The following is an 18,634-nucleotide window of genomic DNA, read 5'->3' as shown; positions in this document are numbered from 1 at the left end:
GTAACACTTTATATTAACTACACACTTTTAAGCATTAATTAAGCATTAATTAATACTTAACTCATCATCTGTAAAGCATTGTTCATACATTAATACTCATTTATATATCATGTACAAGCATAGTTATAAATGTTTTATTATTCATGAATATGTTCATACTTTATAAATGATGGATTCACCAAATACAAATGAGCTATTATGGTCATTATAAACCAGTTATAAACATATTTACAGGTTATGATTTCAACATTTAGTAAGGGGTAAGTGAACACCTTATTACATAGCAAATTATGATTAATTAAGGTAGTTGCAAATGACTTATAAGCTGCTTGTTCATGGTTTTGTGAGCTGATCTAAAGTGAGGACTTTTTATGCTTTACAAAGCATTCATTAATGAGATTTAAGACCAGCAGCACCATAAAACACAGAATCCAAGTTATTGTTCAGTTTTGCATCTGCATTTTAACTTGTGTTTACAAATGTTTTTATACGGCCAGCGTTTAAATGTTACTGTGCCTTTTTGTATATATATGTCATATTTTATTTGAGTTTTTCCACTGTGAGCACTTTAAGTTTGAGAGATTTTCTTTTTCAGTTGCAGAGTATTTTAAGTTCATATGAAGAGTTGTTTTGATAAATGCGGTTTTATACAGAGGTTGTTTCCTTTTAATGAAAACAAGTTTAAGTCCATGTGTTGTGTCCGTTTCCTTATTCTGTTGAATCAATATCTGTGACTTCTGTGTTTTAAGGTGCTGCTGGTCTTAAATCTCATTAATGAATAGTTTGTAAAGCATGAAAAGTCCTCACTTTAGATCAGCTCACAAAACCATGAACAAGCAGCTTATAAGTCCTTTGTTACTACCTTAATTAATCATAATTTGCTATGTAATAAGGTGTTCACTAACCCTTTCTAAATGTTAGAATCATAACCTGTAAATGTGTTTATAACTGGTTTATAATGACCATAATAGCTCATTTGTAATTGGTGAATAAAGAGTTAGTTAACACATTATAGAGAGTCATATTCATGAATAATGAAACATTTATAACTGTGTTTGTTCATGATATATAAATGAGTATTAACGTATGAACAATGCTTTACAGATGATGAGTTAAGTATTAATTAATGCTTAACTAATGCTTAAAAGTGTGTAGTTAATATAAAGTGTTACCATTAGTTTATTTGAGAGGGGCCATGCAAAACAAAAACTGTCAAGCCAGAGTTAGCTATAAGCTAATTTTCATCTTTGGTCCCTGGGCAGGAAGATGTAGAAGAATGTACAATACAAATGATAAAAACATACTAGCATTTAAAACAATACATAGGCTACTCAACACAGTCCATCACTAATAACACATTTAAAATGACATTTAACTGTCTCTAGTTTGATGCATTTAGAGGATTAACTCAGCGATCACATGATTGTTTTCCCTTGAGCCATAATTTCAGTGTACTTTCACTGAGTTTTCACTGATTGTTTGTAGAGGGTGTGTAATGGATTTAGAGTGGTTGCTCCAGCCTGAGACCAGCTCGTGACACAATAAGATAGATGTGAAAAAATCATTGAGTGCAAGTAAAGTTTAGCAGCAGCCAAAGGTAATTGATGCCTAACATATCTGAAGTTCATAAGGCTGGCTCTTACATTTCTGCAGACATTTTTTACATGTTTCTTAAAATTTAGATTGGAGTCAATTGTTATACCCAGAAACTTGGGCTCACAGTCACCGTCACAGGTCAATGACATTAAATTAGAAGGGACAGATGTGAAAGTGACATGATCACAAGGTTATCACTTGTTCACCCAAAGTCAAAAATAGTTTCATAGAGAGAAGTGGAAAAAGTGATAATAGACATGGTTAAAAGGTTAAAGATTGGACTACTGGAGGGTAAAAGCACTACTTCCTCTTCCTCCTCCTTCTGTCCCTAGCTGTCACTCCTCCCCCCTCCTCCTACCACCTGATTCTGATCACCGTGCAGCTGTTATCACTATAAAATATCACCTCCATCTCTGCATCCCTGAACCCTGCCCTGTCTGACTGACAGTGAATGAAGACACCTCAAGAGGTAAGTGCTTCCATTTGATCAGCTGGTTATTTAAGTCATTAAAATGTGTTGTTCACCTCTATGCCTCCTGCGCTTTACTCCTTCTCCCATGTCATTTCAGAGCTCGTGTCAGCGGAGATGTTGGCAGGTGCGTTGGTTCTGGGCACCATCCTCACAACTTTACCAGGTAGGAGGGAAAAACATACAGGATTTTAAACTTTTAGAAATCTTAGCGTGAAAGCTGGGCAGAAAAGGTTGAAACAAGTATGTTTTTTATCATTTGAAGGGATACAAGATGACGTGGTACACTTCTTAATAGTCAGATATTTGATATGTATTCAGATGTATCACAAAAGTATCAACATACTAGAAAAACAAGTCAAATCTGATCAAAAGATATTGATAGACTTTTTGATCCATCCTGCACATAAGGTCTTGCAGCCAGGTGCCCTTGCCTTTACGCTCAGGTTATTTATAAGTATTGATTGCCTTTTGTGCAAGGTAGTCAGCCAGGCAGGCAGTTAGCAGCGCAGGACGACACCACGGCTGCACTTCCAGGCTCATTGTCACTGCTTCAGTTTTATGTGTCCTTCTGTGAGCTGCTAAGAGCTGTGGTTTGACAAGTTTTACTCCAAAGATCAACACTTAAAGAAATCTCAATTAACGTTTTCTTTTTCTTCTAGTGAGAAACCCTTCAGCCTTTGCTTTGACTGTTTTAATATTTGAATTGATATAAATTCTCATTTGACAGCTGAAAATGGCTGGACAAGCTAAAGTAGAGCAGCTCTTTTTCTTTTAGGCTTATGTTCTGATCATAAATGTGTCGATGTAGAGGGGCATTTGATTACTTTTGTTAGTTTCACTGTGTGTGCAATTTTGCTTATTTTGAAGTTGCACTGTTGTAGAATTATTTCTTACTGTGTATTAATAAATATGGTATCAGATCAGATTTCATCATTTAGATTATACCATGTTGTACAACAGCATTGTTCTGTATTGTATTTAATCAAATCGTAATGTAGCATATCATATGATATCTTTTCATATTGCATTTTCTTTCGTATAGTTTTGTATGGTATGGATAGAATCATAAAGAATAAAATTGTATTGTATTGTATCGTGTTGAATCACATCATAATATACCTTTATATTGTTGTATTGTACCATACCACATAGTATCTTGTCTTATTGTATTGTATCATACCTTACCATAACTTACCTTACTGCACTGTAACATACCGTATTGGTATGGTGTTGTATCGTATCACAACGTACTGAATTCATACTGTGCTGTACGTTACACTGTTCTGTGTTGTTATATTCATGTTGATGTCTCTTTCATTGTCCTGCAGGTATACAGAGCAGGTGGTCAGTTTCATTTTCGCGGAGGGAGATCTGTGTGTGGGCAGGAACGACTGTCACTCTGCCCTGTCGCTATGACTACCCATCAGGTATCAAATTAATTCTAAACCCTCTCCAGAATCTGTTTTTTTTTTATGTTTTCATGCAGCACAAGGCAATGAAGGCACTAGATGCAACTGTGCCCAATATGCAAAGAGACCCAGCTGGTTTAAAGCCTCATTTTGTTTCATTTATCTTCTCAGTCAATTGTGCTTCTTATGTGTGGTTGTTAGGCAACAGTTACCCTCGTTTTGAAGATTTATTTCTGGTGTTTTCCTTCACAGGTCACACTGTGAAGCGAGTCATGTGGTTTCGGGTCTCTTCAGATGGTCGCAGGGAGTTCACTCACCACACAGACCCAAACCAGATCAGCCTGTCATACCGAGGACGTACACGGTAAGAGAAACATGCAGTGATGTGAAAGCTAACATTCAGATAATGTGAAATAATGTAAGAATGAATGTCAAATTAACCTCTGATTCCAGCTACATTGGAGGCAGCTACTCCAGCTGTTCAGTCCAGATTCGTGTTGTGAGGCTCAGTGATGCTGGTCAGTACCACTTCAGGTTTGAGACAGACCAACCGATGGGGAGATGGACCTCCCCTAACACCATCACTCTGGATGTAACAGGTTGGACTCAAACTATCACAACAGCTCTGCACTGGACGAAACACTCAGTGTTATTGTGTTAACATCAGTTTCTTTCAGACCTCCAGGTTCAGGTTCATCCAGCGAGGCCTGCTAACATGTTCGGTTTTGGTGAGACTGTGTTTGTCGGCTGCCAGGCTTCAGGTTGTGCTGCTCCAGGAAGGAGCCTTGCTCTGTACAGGTGTGTTGTTATACATGTGAGTGTATAAGTCACCCAGGAAGTTATTTTGGGAATATATAATCATTAATTTATTTATTCAAATATCTACTGTCTGTGACAATGTAGCTGATTTAATCCTCTACACCCAGGAATGGACTGAACCTCGGCTCTTATGAGAAATGGATGATTATAAACCGCTTTGACCTGCAGCATGCAGGAGCATACAGCTGTCGACCAATTCCACCACAGAACGTCCAATCACCATCTCTCAGCCTCGCCTTGGGACGTGAGTAACAACAATCAAACAATCCAACTGGCAAAAAATACACCAGCTCACCCCTAAAAAAAATAACTTGTAAAGGCTGCGTACCTCAGATGTTTTTCTATTTCATTAGAAATACTTTATTTCGGCCCGAGCTAGAACGATTATAGAAACAACTGCCACTAACCCTGGTTTATGTTGAATCATTATGACTTCAGTTACATGTACATGCAGAGTTTTAACTTTTGTGTTATTACATCTTGGTTCCCTTTCTCGTCATTTTTTCTTTTTCTATTTCTTCCATTTTTCATCTCTTCCCTCACAGACGCTCCACGCTCCACCTCCATATCCGTCTTCCCAGTGGGGGAGTTGATGGAGGGAGGCTCTGCCACTCTGACCTGCAGCAGTGATGCAGCTCCACCTGTAGAGAGCTTTGCGTGGTTCAAAGGTACAGAACAGCATGCTGTTGTTGTTGTTGGTGCCTCTCTCCCCTCCCTCCATGACTTTTTCTCTTCCTGCCTCACCCGTAAAGCCCTGCACATATCAGGCGACCCCTCCCACCCGTCTCACAGCCTCTTCAGCCTGTTGCCATCAGGAAGGAGATTACACAGTCTCCGGGCCAGAACCAGCAGACTGAGGGACAGTTTTATCCACCAGGCAGTCAGGATGCTGAACTCTCTCCCTGTTTTGCCCCCTCTTCCCATAGTGCCCCCCCCCCCCCCAATCAACGCTGAGGTCTGTCATCCTCAGGACTGAAATGCACACAATCACTTTGATTTTAAATTGCACTACAGCAAAGTTTTTGCACTGTATTTTATTATTATTTTTAGCTTACTTCTTATCTTTTTCTAGATATTTCCTATGTTTATCTTTTGTTGTCGTTGCTTGGGTCTGAGAGAGAAACGTAATATCAAATCCTCTGTATGTCTGGTGCATACTGCGGTTTATTTGACAATAAAGAAGACTTTGAACTTTTTGAACTTTGATTTTGTTTTGACATATAAACTGTGTAATGACATGTGTGTGCACAGTTCAATAACACCTTATTTTCAATCTTCCTTTGCTCCTCAGACATGGAGAGCGGCAGCATCCCAGACAGTTTCAGTCCTCAGCTCCACTTGTCCCATATCAAATACACAGACAGAGGAGAGTACTTCTGTGTGGCACGAAACTCCCTGGGAACTGACCGCTCTAAGCCGCTTCAACTCAATGTAACCTGTAAGTTTTATTTGATAGTTTTATTATAAAACTGCATGATTTAGACACTTACAAAGTTCAGAATCAAAACTCATGCATGTTTCTTCATTATGTCCTATTGTGAAATCTGTCTGGGGTCAGTCTGGGTCAAACTGATGAGGCAATAGTTCTATTGTAAGCCATGATCATAGCAGCTTTCTTCTATCATGTGCATTTACTAGGAAGTGATGCAAAGTGAAACTGCTGACATCTCTTACAACAGCTTTACTTAATTCTTCCCTCCATACCTAAACTATAAGGGATGAAAACTTCATTTAAACTTTATCCCGTATCTTTGTTTGTGATTTGATGACCTTATTAGCCATAAATGCATCAGTGCTGCCACCATTTGTCTCTCTGTCTGTCTGATTAGACTCTCCAAAGAACACACGTGTGCTGCAGAGTCTTCGGGGTGACATCAGAGAGGGTTTGTACGTAAACCTGAGCTGTGTAAGCAACGCAAACCCTCCTGCCAGCAGGTATCATCGATGAGTGTCCTTTCTACCAAACATTAAATCATGTTGATGTTTAACACATTTATAAAACAATAGTTTCATGAAATAAGATCACAGGAAAATTACAACAAATGTTTACCTTATTGGGATTTGCACAATCCTGGACTTATTTTTTATCATCATCATCATCATCCTCTTCCTCCTACTCCTTTAAATCATCATCAAACTATCAAAACCACCATCATCATCATCATCATCATCATCATCATCATCATCATCATCCTCCTCCTCTTCTAAATCATCATCAAAACTATCAAAACTATCACCATCTCCTTTATCATCATCATTCCTCCTTCTCTTCCTCCTACTCCTTTAAATCATCATCAAACTATCAAAACCACCATCATCATCATCATCATCATCATCATCATCATCATCATCATCAACATCAACATCATCATCATCATCATCCTCCTCTTCTAAATCATCATCAAAACTATCAAAACCATCATCATCATCATCTTCATCCTCTTCCTCATACTCCTTTAAATCATTATTAAAACTATCAAAACCATCGCCATCTTCTTTATCATCATCATCTTCTTTATAACTATCAAAACCATCACCATCTTCTTTATCATCATCATTCCTCCTTCTCTTCCTCCTAATGCTTTTCATCATCATCAAAACTATCAAAACCATTATTTTCTTCTTTATCATCATCATCATCATCATTAAAACTATCAAAACCATCATCATCATCTTCCTCCTGCTGCTTTTCATCATCATCTTTAAAACTATCAAAACCATCATCATCTTCTTTATCATCATCATCATCTTTAAAACTATCAAAACCAACATCATCTTTCTTCTTCTTCTTCTTTTTCTTCTTCTTCTTCTTCTTCTTCTTCTTCTTCTTCTTCTTCTTCTTCTTCTTCTTCTTCTCTTCTTCTTCTTCTTCTTCTTCTTCTTCTTCTTCTTCTTCTTCACTATGTTCCTCTTTGCAGGTACGCTTGGTATCATATCATTGGGGACCAGGTGTTGAATAAAGGAAACTTCCAGAACCTGACATTCCCCTCTGTGCGAGCTCGCCATGCTGGTCAGTACTACTGCTCGGTGTGGAACCGGTTAGGATACCAAAGCTCTCCTGTGGCTTCACTGGCTGTGCTGTGTAAGTAGAGGGTGTGCTGGTAATCTTTAAAGGATTTGTTGAAGTTTCCGTGTAGGTTGTTGGAACTGAACTGTACCTGAACCTTTATTATTCTCATCTCTGTACAGACCCTCCTAAAAACACCTCTGTTCTGGCTCGACCCTCCACTGTGGTGGACGCTGGCCGACCTTTGACCCTGACCTGCAGCAGCCAGGCCAACCCAGCAGTGGACAACTTCACATGGCACCGCCTTGCTCTGGGCGGGGGCTCTGTACAATGTTAGCATCGTAATGTGGTTAATGTTTGCAGTCAGCGAGGTGTCATGCTCTCTCTGTGTTTCTGGACTGTCTGTTGGTTTGGATCTTCAATCACTGTCAGAGTAGATTTTCTCTCTTTCTGTGGCCCCTGCAGCGTGGGGCACAAAGTCCGGCCCTGTCTTCACCTTCACAGAGGTCGGCCCTGGAGAGAGCGGTCAGTACTACTGCGAGGCAAGGAACCGAATTGGAGCCCACAGCTCTCCTGTCCTCACCGTACGAGTCAGAGGTAAAGATGATTTATACTTGGAAACCCTGGAACAGATACCAGTGTTGGCATTTCCTACAAATGCAAGTTATATTAAAATTTCAACATTTTCATTCTCCTGAGGAACACACAGACTTTGATAGCTCTGCCATAAGGTTTAGATTTTCAGTTTCAACAGAAATGTGTCTTAGTGATGGAAATTACAATCCTCTCAAGAGAGCCAGCTTGATGGCTCCATTCCACACCTTTATTTCATGTTTTTGGCTTTCAAGTTTAATATATTTTTATATATTTTATATTTTATACTCTTGGGTTTATTGAGATTTGCTAAAACAGCAAAGGGTGCATAACTTCTACTAACTTGACTGGACAAAAATAAAAGAATCGGATCGAGGGCAAACTTTTCCTTAAAATCATAAAGACAATATTTTGAATACTATAGTACTTTGTTTAATGACCAATTGTTTTCTTAAACCAGAGTCAAGCAGTAATTAGCAAATATTAGCATCTAAGACATAAAAACAGAGCACATTGACTCTCTGTAAAGATGGACAATGCGCCTCCTTTGTTACGTTGGGGGAAAGAGTTAAGGAGGACACAAGTGCAGATTTTAAAATAAAAGGGTTTTACACAGGTGAGACTAATGAGAGGAATCAAAAAAGAGGGAAACACACAAGGGCAGAAAGTAACCTGGAAACACAGGGATCAGAACCACAAAACAGAGAACACAAGACTAGACTAAGAAACACCAGAAAATACAAAAAGAGACATGGATCACTAAACACACAAGGGACACAAAGGATAACTAATACAGAATAAACACAGGAGAAACCAAGGCATGAAACACATGGAAAAACTGAACTCATCACATCCTTCTCCCATTGTACAACAATGAAGCCAAAATATCCCCAGGGCCACTGACAACTTTTGAAGTCTGAGTCAGCGCAGTCAGGATCAGCTCTTAGGGCGCACTAGATGTCCTTTCTCTACCAACCAAATAACAGGTTTGACCTCAGAGTAAAACAGCAGAAATCTCTCAGTTACGGCCTTAAGCATCTTCAGTGGTTAACTCTGCTGACTCTCTGCTTTTGGTTTCACTGTCCCCCTTGTGCACGTGATCGTCATCTTCAGAAGTGTCATGGATGGGATGATGTGTTGCTGATAAGCCCAGTGAAACACTCCTGCCTCCTGTGTACGTCTATGTTTCTTATTTTCTCAGATGATGGGCTGGAGATAGAGTATGTCTTAGATTACGGCACGCAAGATGTTGAGATGGGTTTTCTGTTTGTTGGAAGTGATGAGAGATGAGACCTCCCCTCTCTCTATCACAGCATGAACCTTACTCCTCGCTGTGTATGGTGTCATGGTTCCTGGCTGTTTTTTCTATGAGTCATCGTGAGTCATGTAAATCCATCTCACTATGAGGAGGAGAGAGGAAGGAGGTGATGAGGTGTTGTGGAAAACTACTATTTGAGTCTAGACAGCTGAACTTGTGGAGTTTTTTGGAAATCAGAAGTGGAAACACAAGTCCTGAGTCTAGACTCTTGAAAGATGATGCACAGCTCTTCCCTCTTTCCTCACTTTCTCTCTTTCTATTTTTATGTCTTCTTTTTATAGCTTACTGCACTTCTATTTTTGTGCATCACATTTATTTCTTTTATTACTTTTTCCCTGATGTCAGGGGTAAAATAATTGTCTTTTAACCTGCAGGTCGTCTCAAGGTGATCGCCCTGGCGTCAGCTGTAGGCGTGTCTGCTGGACTCATCACTCTCACTGTGGCCATCATGATCAGGTGACAGGAAGTACACTGCTCTTTACTTCATTGTAGATTAGCATGACTGAACTTACTATAGAAGATAAACCATTTATGTCTCGTCTCCTTTTTAGATGACTATATGATAATTTAGTTTCTATTTACCGAACAATGGCCATAACACAAAGTTGAAAGCTACGCCCTGTGCATCATGAAGACTTAAACCCTCCTTGTGTTACACCTGGGTGAGACTTTTATACCTAAAGGCTGATTTATATCTTTGCGTCGAATCGACAGTGTAACCTACTGCGGAGATCTGTGTAGCTCCCGTACCTATGCAGAGGTCTACGCACGTGGCTGACGTGCACCTCCTCCAAAATGTAACTACACGTAGAATTGACACAGACCGCAAGCCCTGTGATTGGTCCGCTCGGTGGCAGTGTATTTCGTCTCCTCCTCTCTATTCTTCATGTAATCATGTCTGTATGATAAACAGCAACATGTATCAGCTGTAGATTAACAGAACACGCTCTGAATCTCTGTGGAAAAGTAAACAGAGATCGTAGAGGGGCACGAAGCAGGCGACCGGACTATCAGAGAGACCACACTGCCCTCAAGCGGGCAATTGCTGTGCGACACGGACACATCTACGCGCAAGTATGTGGTGCTAATGTCTGCGATAGCCCCTGCTGCGTTAGCCCCTGCTGCGTTAGCCCCTGCTGCGTTAGCCCCTGCTGCGTTAGCCCCTGCTGCGTTAGCCCCTGCTGCATTAGCCCCTGCTGCATTAGCCCCTGCTGCGTAGGGGCAACGCAGAAGTATAAATCAGCCTTAAAAGGAACCCTGTCTGTGGGGACTAATAGGCATAAATCTGCTCTAATGTTTGTCTCATATTAGAATGCTTTGTTAAATAGACATGAAGAATTGTTATTTCTTTAAAGAGCAAAATTTATAACACATATTCTAACCTACGAGCGCAGCCATTGTTTAACTAGCGCAATGCATGCTGGGTTGATGACGTGTAATGGTTGCGTCTTGCCGAGCCTCTGGTTTTCGCCGCGTTTACTCGCTGGCTTTCAGGAATGTGAAAACCATAATAATGCCACACTGTGCTGCGTTTGGGTGTCATTTCCAGTCGAAGGGAAACAAGGGGACTGGTGTAAGTCTACACAGTTTTCCAAGAGACAAAAAGAGAAAAAAGGAGTGGGAAATTGCTTGTGGACGTACACAACTTCCGAAGGACCCGCGGCTATGTTCTCGCCACTTCACCCCAGATGCATTTGATGCATTTAGCCGACCCACGCTGGTGAAAGAGCTCACAGGTGCTGCTAGTTACTAACGGAGACTGAAGCCAAATGATGTGCCGTCAGTTTTCGTTCATAAACAGACAAAACGCCCACGGGAAAAGAGTGAAGTCCGCTCAAGGAAACGCCACTGGATGTGCTCCTGCGGTGATGTCAACATCCCGCACCTGCAGATGTAGCCTCTAATAATAATAATACATTTTATTTAGAAGCGCCTTTCAAAGCACTCAAGGTCACTTTACAGACAGATTAAAACACAACAAATAAAAACAACGTGATGAAATAAATAAAAACAAGCAGAGTTACACCAAGTTAACATGAGGCAGTGCAATTAGACAGGGAATGCAATTTGAAACAGAGGAGTTTTAAGTTTGGATTTAAACCGGGGTAGTGAGTCAGAGTTACGGATGTCAGGTGGGAGTGAGTTCCAGAGTTGGGGAGCAGAGCGACTGAAAGCTCTGCTCCCCATGGTGCTGAGACGGGCAGGGGGCACAGAAAGGTGGAGGGAGGAGGAAGACCTGAGGGAGCGAGAGGGGGTGACAATGTGGAGGAGATCAAACACATACAGGGGCGCGAGGTTATGGATGGCCTTGAATGTATACAGGAGGATTTTGAAATTAATTCTGAGTTTGACCGGGAGCCAGTGGAGCTGCTGGAGGACGGGGGTGATGTGGTGTAAGGAGGGGGTTCTGGTAATGAAGCGGGCTGCAGAGTTTTGGACCAGTTGAAGTTTATGGAGGGATTTGTGAGGGACACCAAAGAGGAGTGAATTACAATAATCAATACGGGAGGTGATGAGACTATGGACCAGGATAGCAGTGGTGTGAGGGGTCAGAGAGGGGCGGAGACGTTTGATGTTGCCGAGATGGAAGTATGCAGACCGGGTTATGGTATTGATGTGAGAGTTGAAAGAAAGTGAGCTGTCGAGGATGACACCCAGACTCTTTACCTGAGGGGAGGGGGACACTGTTGAACTGTCGGGGGAAACTGTCGGCTTTGGATAGGGTGGACTTAGTACCTATAAGGAGGAGTTCTGTTTTATTGCTGTGTGTCATCCGTGAAGCAGTGAAAGTGAATGCCAAATTTGTGGAAGATATTGCCGAGTGGGAGAAGGTAGATGATGAAGAGGAAGGGCCCCAGGACAGAGCCCTGGGGCACACCTGAAGTGTTGGGGCAGGGTGTGAAGTGAAGGATTTGAGTTGGATGAACTGAGTGCGGCCTGTGAGGTAGGAGTGAAACCAGTGCAGGGGGGTGTTAGTGATGCCTATGGAGGAGAGTCTATTGAGGAGGATGGGGTGAGAAATGGTGTCGAAGGCCCCACTCAGATCGAGGAGGATGAGGATGGGGCAGAGGTTATTGAAGTCGTTGGGGTCTGAACCAGGTTTCTTCAGGGTGGGACTGACAGCTGCAGATTTGAAGGGGGTGGGAACAATTCCTCTGATGGTGAACCATCGTGCATGATCACGACCACGATCACGGAGGAAGCTGACGACGAGTCCCCCGATCAGTCAACACAGCAGTCCGTAAGTGTACAGTGTTCTCCAAATAAGAGTGATGTTGATCAGGCGGAAAAACACACATCTGATGCAGCGGTACAGTGGCCAGCTGATGCGCACCAACTTATTACTCAAGACCACGTTTCTGCTGCTAATTGTGAAGTCTCTGGATCTTTTCCTCTCAGATGATGACTTTTTCAGCGAGGGCAGTCAGCCACTGTACAGACAGCCTGATCCGAAATATAACAGAAGTTCATCAGAGCCTTCACAGAGCACCCAGGAATCACATGCTTCAGCTGACACGCATGAAGAAAACAGTCTGTTGCAACCAAATGACGTCACTACCCAAACATCATTGCAAGGCAAAGAACAATGGCGGCCTACGAGTGAAAATATTTTTTCCAGTTTTATACAAACTAAGATTTTTTGAGAGATTTTATTATAATTTTTATATAGCTGATACAAACATTTATCATATAGGAAAATACGTTTTGGTAGCCGGGGTTCCTTTTAAGACGAGGCAGGCATAAGTTTAGAAAGTCAGAGCAGCATCCCAATCAACACAAACAGAAAAAGTATATGGTCAGTAAACTTAAAAGAAAACATGATCTTTAGAGGAAGATTAATGAAGCGTCATTGAGATGAGAGATCAGATATTCTACATAAGAGAGGCTAAGAATTTACTCCTTTCCTATAATGTCTCATAAGTTACAAAACTGTAATTTCAACTTATTGCTACTGCTTTGCAGACAGTATGTTGGCTTAAAAACTACATGAGTATTTGAAATTTCCCACCATGTCAAAGGTAAATGGCCTTAGAGTGGATATGATCAGTATCATCATTATTTTGTTTAGTAATTTCATAAATTGTCACAAAGTTTGATCTTCAAATGACACATTTCATCCTGTACTTGCACCACTTTTGTGTCAGGAGTCACCATTGGTTATAGTTTAATAATGTTGTCTCCATGTCTTCATAGTAAGAACATGCACAGAGTAGACATGGAGTCAGGAGAAATACCAAACAAGGTAAAATACACATCAACTCATTACATTTGATTTCCCTTAACACCTTCTGTCTGTGTCTAACATGTCACTGTTGAAAAACATGCTGTTAATACAACTAAGACTGAGCACTGCTCCACATCCCTGCTAAACAACCTTTATCCTGCGATTACTCTCTGTGTGTGTGTGTGTGTGTGTGTGTGTGTGTGTGTGTGTGTGTGTGTGTGTGTGTGTGTGTGTGTGTGTGTGTGTGTGTGTGTGTGTGTGTGTGTGTTTGTGTTTGTGTTTATGTGTGTGACCCCAGCGTCCGTCACTGATAGCTGACACCGTGTTCTATGAGTCAGCCCAGCAGGCCTTTCCAGTGAGGAAGGGCAAGATGTCTGATATACCGGTACACAATAAGTCCACAGTCTTAGAGACTCTCTGAAGAAAGAATGACAACATGTGCCCCACATCCCCGCTAAACAACCTTTATCCTGGGATTACTGTGTGTGTGTGTGTGTGTGTGTGTGTGTGTGTGTGTGTGTGTGTGTGTGTGTGTGTGTGTGTGTGTGTGTAGGAGGAGCCAGAAGACTTGAGTGACAGCTGCCATCCCTCTATTGTTCCTCTGAAAGATGCTCCACCAATCACAGAAGTTGAAAGTCAAAGCCCCGCCCCAAATTACATCATGGTTCACTACTCCAAGTTATCCAGGTAAACAGATCCTCCTCTGGCTCACCCCTCTCTCTGTCTGTTTCCTCCTTCTAATGCTTCCTCTAGTTTTTTCTCTCTCTAAGATTCTGGCATTTTCTATCTTACCATCTGTCTCCCCGCAGACTGTCGACCGCAGCAGTAATCTACAGTTTCATGTCTTGTATGTCACAGATTTTATTTTACAGCTACACTGGCCCTCTTCCTTTCTTCTTTATCTTCCTGTCATCACTTCCACCATGCTTTCCACCCCTTGTCTTTCCCTCTGTCTTTCCTCTCTGTCTTCTGTGATATCCAACACCTTCTTCAGTTTATGAGAGGACAATAAATTTCTCATCCCAGTTTTAGATATTTAAAACCATTTAATGGTTCTGGAGCAAAATGAAGACTTTATTTTTTTGTTTTTATGGCGTGATTTGAGTCAGATGTGGAAATGAGCTCATGCTGTTTGTTGTTGTGGGTTTCAGTACAGAGCAGGTGCAGGTCCACAATCTGCCACAAGGAGGAGATAAAAAGCTGAAGGATTCCTCCAAAGTTGTTTACACTTTGCTGCAGCAGCCACACCATTAACCCGGAGAAATACAGTTAATCAGGTATGATTTTTCATGATTCTCAGTTCTTCTGTTGACAGACCTGAGAGTGATTATAATGCCCTTTTTTCTTTGATTATTTGTAACTTATTTCGTTTTTTGTCAACTTTCTTTCTTACCTATTGTTTTACAAACCCAATTCCAAAAAGATTGGGACTGTATAAAATAACCAACCAGGTAGTCTCTCTCGCTCATATAGAGCGGAGGATGCCGTATCTATGATTACAAAACATGTTGAATTTTGATTTGTCAAACAGCAGGACAGCTTTCCATTTCACCTCTGTCCAACTTAAAGCTGGGGTCAGATTTAGATCCACTCTTTATTCTACTGGTTAAAATGATCTTTCTGTCCCGATGGTAATCAATACATAATGTGTTCTTAAAAAAGAGGTAAAAAAAGCTGCTATCTACAGCCGGAGTAAACCTGGGAAAACACCAACCAATCCCTGCCATCAGGAGCCAAATGATGAAACCAATCAAATCCCATCCTGCCGTTCTGCCCGCCTCCTGCAGAGCGTATATTTCATGTTTGTTTGTGTTTTTAACTTTCACTATGAGAATGTTTTGGTGTTTTCTTACCGCTGAGTGAGACATGAGTTGACGTAATGCAAAACACAAACCATGTGCTGAGGACCGGTTTAGAATCAGTCACCATCATATGGTCGTGAATCCGCGGCGCTCGTGCATGTGACGGGGCGTCATTTTGAGGAGCTCGAGGGGAGGGGGGGAGCAGTTAGACGGAGTCCTGAGGAAATTCTTTTTTTTTTTTTTTTTTTTATAAAAAGTTTATAGTTATATTTTTGGCCTTTTTGCCTTTATTTTATAGGACAGGTGGAGAGAGACAGGAAATGTGGGGAGTAGAGAGTGGGGGAAGACATGCAGGAAATGGTCGACCGGCCGGGAATCGAACCGGCGATCCCTGCGACGAGGACTGTAGCCTCTATATGTGGGGCGCTTAGACCGCTAGGCCACCAGCGCCCCGTCCTGAGGAAATTCTACATTCAAATTCATGCTAGTTTTCCCGTGGCTACCAACCCCAGCTTTAATGGGCTCAGTCCCAGAGAAGTCGCCTGTATTTCTGGATCTTGCTTGTATATGGTTTCTTCTTTGCATGGTGCTGTTTAAATCTGCATTTGTAGGTGTAGTGACAAACTGTGTTCACAGACAGGGGTTTTTACAAGTGTTTTTTAGCCAATGCAGTGATTTCCACTACAGAGCCTTGTCCATCTTCAATGCCGCCTGAGGGCCTGAAGTTCACTGCCATCCAGTATTAGTTGTTGGCGTTGTCCCTTTTGTACAGAGATGTCTCCAGAGTCTCTGAATCTTTTAATATTATGTACTATAGACGATGAAATCCCAAAATTATTTTCAATTTTATGCCGTGGAACATTATTCTGGAATTGCTGAACAATTTAATTTTTTAGCATTATACAACTTTGTCAGTGTTTTGTTGTCCCTGTCGCAACTGAATTATCCAAATCTGTGTTTATTAACATTTTACACAGAGTCCCGACTTTTTTTAAATTGGGGATGTACTAACTTGTAAATCTACCTGTTACAGTTTCAGTTACCTCCTTACTTTGAAATTCCTTCCAACCTACCTACTTACATCTTAACTACTTACCAACTTATTGACCATCCATACTGCACTGACCTTCTCTATTTTCTTCTGCATCTGAACAACATTGCACACGTTCCTGACACACACCAATCCTCTCATTTCTACTCACCTAGAGAAGATTGATGGACATGAAGTCATTCCTTGTGGATGCTGACTGTACTTCAAACAACTGGTCTGGGCCAGAAGTGCTATGGATGCTCCACAGTTAACCCGACCACGAGGGCCCTTGCATTGAACTGTGCTGCACGTCTATCCTGTTGTTTTTTAAGCATCTTACACATGCTGCCCTGTGAAAAACAAATGCTTCAAAATATTTGACTCATATCCACAATACATGCTTTATACATGCACTGCTGCTGCATGATGATACATTTACGCTGAATTTCCTAACAAGTATATGCTGATGAGACAAAGTGACTGTGTGGCTGCTCGCCTCCTGACCACTGAAAAGTGCTGATTATTTGGATTAAAACATAAATCATCTGAGCACATAGATTATTAGAAAAAAACGGAATATTATTAGAAAAACATTAAATATATCTAACATACAGTATGACCTATTTAAATGCCCACAGTTAAGTCAACAATCTTTGGCTTTATTTTGATTGTTGTTACATGCAACGTTTATCTGATTAATATAGCTTCCATCAATTAATCATTTGAAGCAAATTCATTTATGATGCACATTACATGTTAGAGTTAAAAGTAAAGTAGCACTGAGAAATACTGTACCATGTGGGAATGTATGTTGCAGCTTTCAGTTCACTAACATTTCACAGCACGGATAAATTACTAAAGGGCTAAAAGTGCAGATTAAAAAGATATGTGTGTGAGTTTGTATGTGTACAGATTAGAAATAAAAACCCTAGTTAAAATTTTCACTCATGGTTAAAGAAATGTGCTTAATATTTATGCTAAACATTGTAAACCCAGGGGACAGATTTAACCAAACTAGTGTCCTATTGGCTGAAGAGCTTCTCTCGTGTCAGTAAATGAGACTGTAAATGATTACTGTTTCAATTTGCTGGATGGTTATTGCAACATAAACAGTGACAGTCAGCCATGTGTGAAGGTTTTGCAAATAACAAACAAATTATGTGTTGGCAATAAAGACTTCTTATCAAAAACATGCAATATCTTGTATTTTTGATTTATTTGGTTTTGTTTTGTTGTTAAATTAAAAGCAAACTAATGGTTGTATACATATATATAAAAAATAATATATTTAATCTATGTATTTCTCATTTTATTAAATGACTATTGGTTATGGTTATGAATGTGTTGCATCAGACATTACACATTTCAGATTTTCACAAATTCACTCTTCATTTCACACTCTGTCAGAGTAAGGACATGTTTCTACATTTATGTTGTGTCTCAACTCCAGCATCTCATTCCACAGGCAGGATCTCACCACATGAGGGAACCTTTGTCTTGCATTACAAATCCCACAAAAAAACACATTCAGTTACTAAATGTGACCTTTTTCCCTTGAATTCTTGCCCTCTGATTTGTGCGGTGCAGAGGAACGGTTTAGTGTTTGGTGTTCGGCTGAAGTTCATATATTTAGTGGTTTAATTTGCTTTAATTTGTGTGAACACAACAACAAAAAAACAACTTTATCCTAATGTTGATGCTAGAAAAACTCATTTGAATCTCCTTAATGAGATTCAAATGCCTGGTCAGATTTGAACCGTGCTGTTCTCTTGTGTAACATTCAGCATAGATACACACAGAACTACTCCTCTGTGGGAAAGAACTATAACTGCAGACGTTGTACTTGATCGTGAACTAATTTGCAAGATGCAAAATAAAACAGAGAAAGACATGACAACAAAAACAAAAAGCCTGAGCAAACATTCACATCTGTTTCAAAGTGTTGTTTTTGTAAATGAGGCCCTGCTGTGCTTACCTTTCTCTTATTTTAACCCCTCATTGATTTACCCTCCTGGTTGCATGGTGCAGTAACACCACCCTGTGGACAAGAATGGATGCTGATGGTACTAAAAATAGTGAGGTTAGCTTTTCCTGAAGTGACGGCCCCCTACTTGGTACACTCCACTGTTGCTCACTTTCTTCTTCCAGGGCAGTAGCCTGAGCGTGTGGTCAGACTAAAGCAGGATGAAACACAACCAGACCCGCTGTACCTCATATATAAAGCCAGAGCAGGAGCAAGCAAGCAGAGATGTTGATGCATGTTACTCTGGAGGTAACTTAGTTAAGCTGGTGCAGCCCTTCCCTGCACTCTGCAGGTCTGTTACTAAAGTCACTGTAAAGAAAACCAAAGCTGACAATCCTC

General features: G+C 40.8%; 1 protein-coding gene across 3 annotated transcripts; it reads left to right on the top strand.

Moving 5' to 3' along the window:
* Positions 1-1,946: 1,946 nt before the first annotated feature.
* si:dkey-33i11.1 (sialoadhesin) lies at positions 1,947-17,466 on the top strand. 3 transcript variants are annotated; one of them, XM_034698545.1, is made up of 19 exons: positions 1,947-2,065; positions 2,166-2,231; positions 3,397-3,495; positions 3,730-3,841; positions 3,931-4,076; positions 4,155-4,275; positions 4,404-4,540; positions 4,842-4,964; positions 5,588-5,734; positions 6,126-6,231; positions 7,215-7,378; positions 7,486-7,635; positions 7,769-7,900; positions 9,590-9,671; positions 13,410-13,458; positions 13,739-13,825; positions 13,994-14,127; positions 14,592-14,717; positions 16,454-17,466. In XM_034698545.1, the coding sequence occupies exons 2-18, from the start codon at positions 2,183-2,185 to the stop codon at positions 14,692-14,694; spliced, it is 1,941 nt and encodes a 646-aa protein (XP_034554436.1). In that variant the 5' UTR covers positions 1,947-2,065; positions 2,166-2,182; the 3' UTR covers positions 14,695-14,717; positions 16,454-17,466. The 3 variants fall into 3 exon arrangements, with proteins under 3 accessions (XP_034554436.1, XP_034554435.1, XP_034554437.1); XM_034698544.1 differs by having other exon boundaries at positions 16,449-17,466; XM_034698546.1 differs by lacking the exon at positions 13,739-13,825 and having other exon boundaries at positions 16,449-17,466.
* Positions 17,467-18,634: the final 1,168 nt, after the last annotated feature.

Source organism: Notolabrus celidotus, chromosome 12 (genome assembly GCF_009762535.1).
Source record: "Notolabrus celidotus isolate fNotCel1 chromosome 12, fNotCel1.pri, whole genome shotgun sequence".
Taxonomy (NCBI): Eukaryota; Metazoa; Chordata; class Actinopteri; order Labriformes; family Labridae; genus Notolabrus; species Notolabrus celidotus.
Note: the sequence above shows the minus strand (reverse complement) of the source record. Positions and strands in the feature narration are given on the sequence as shown.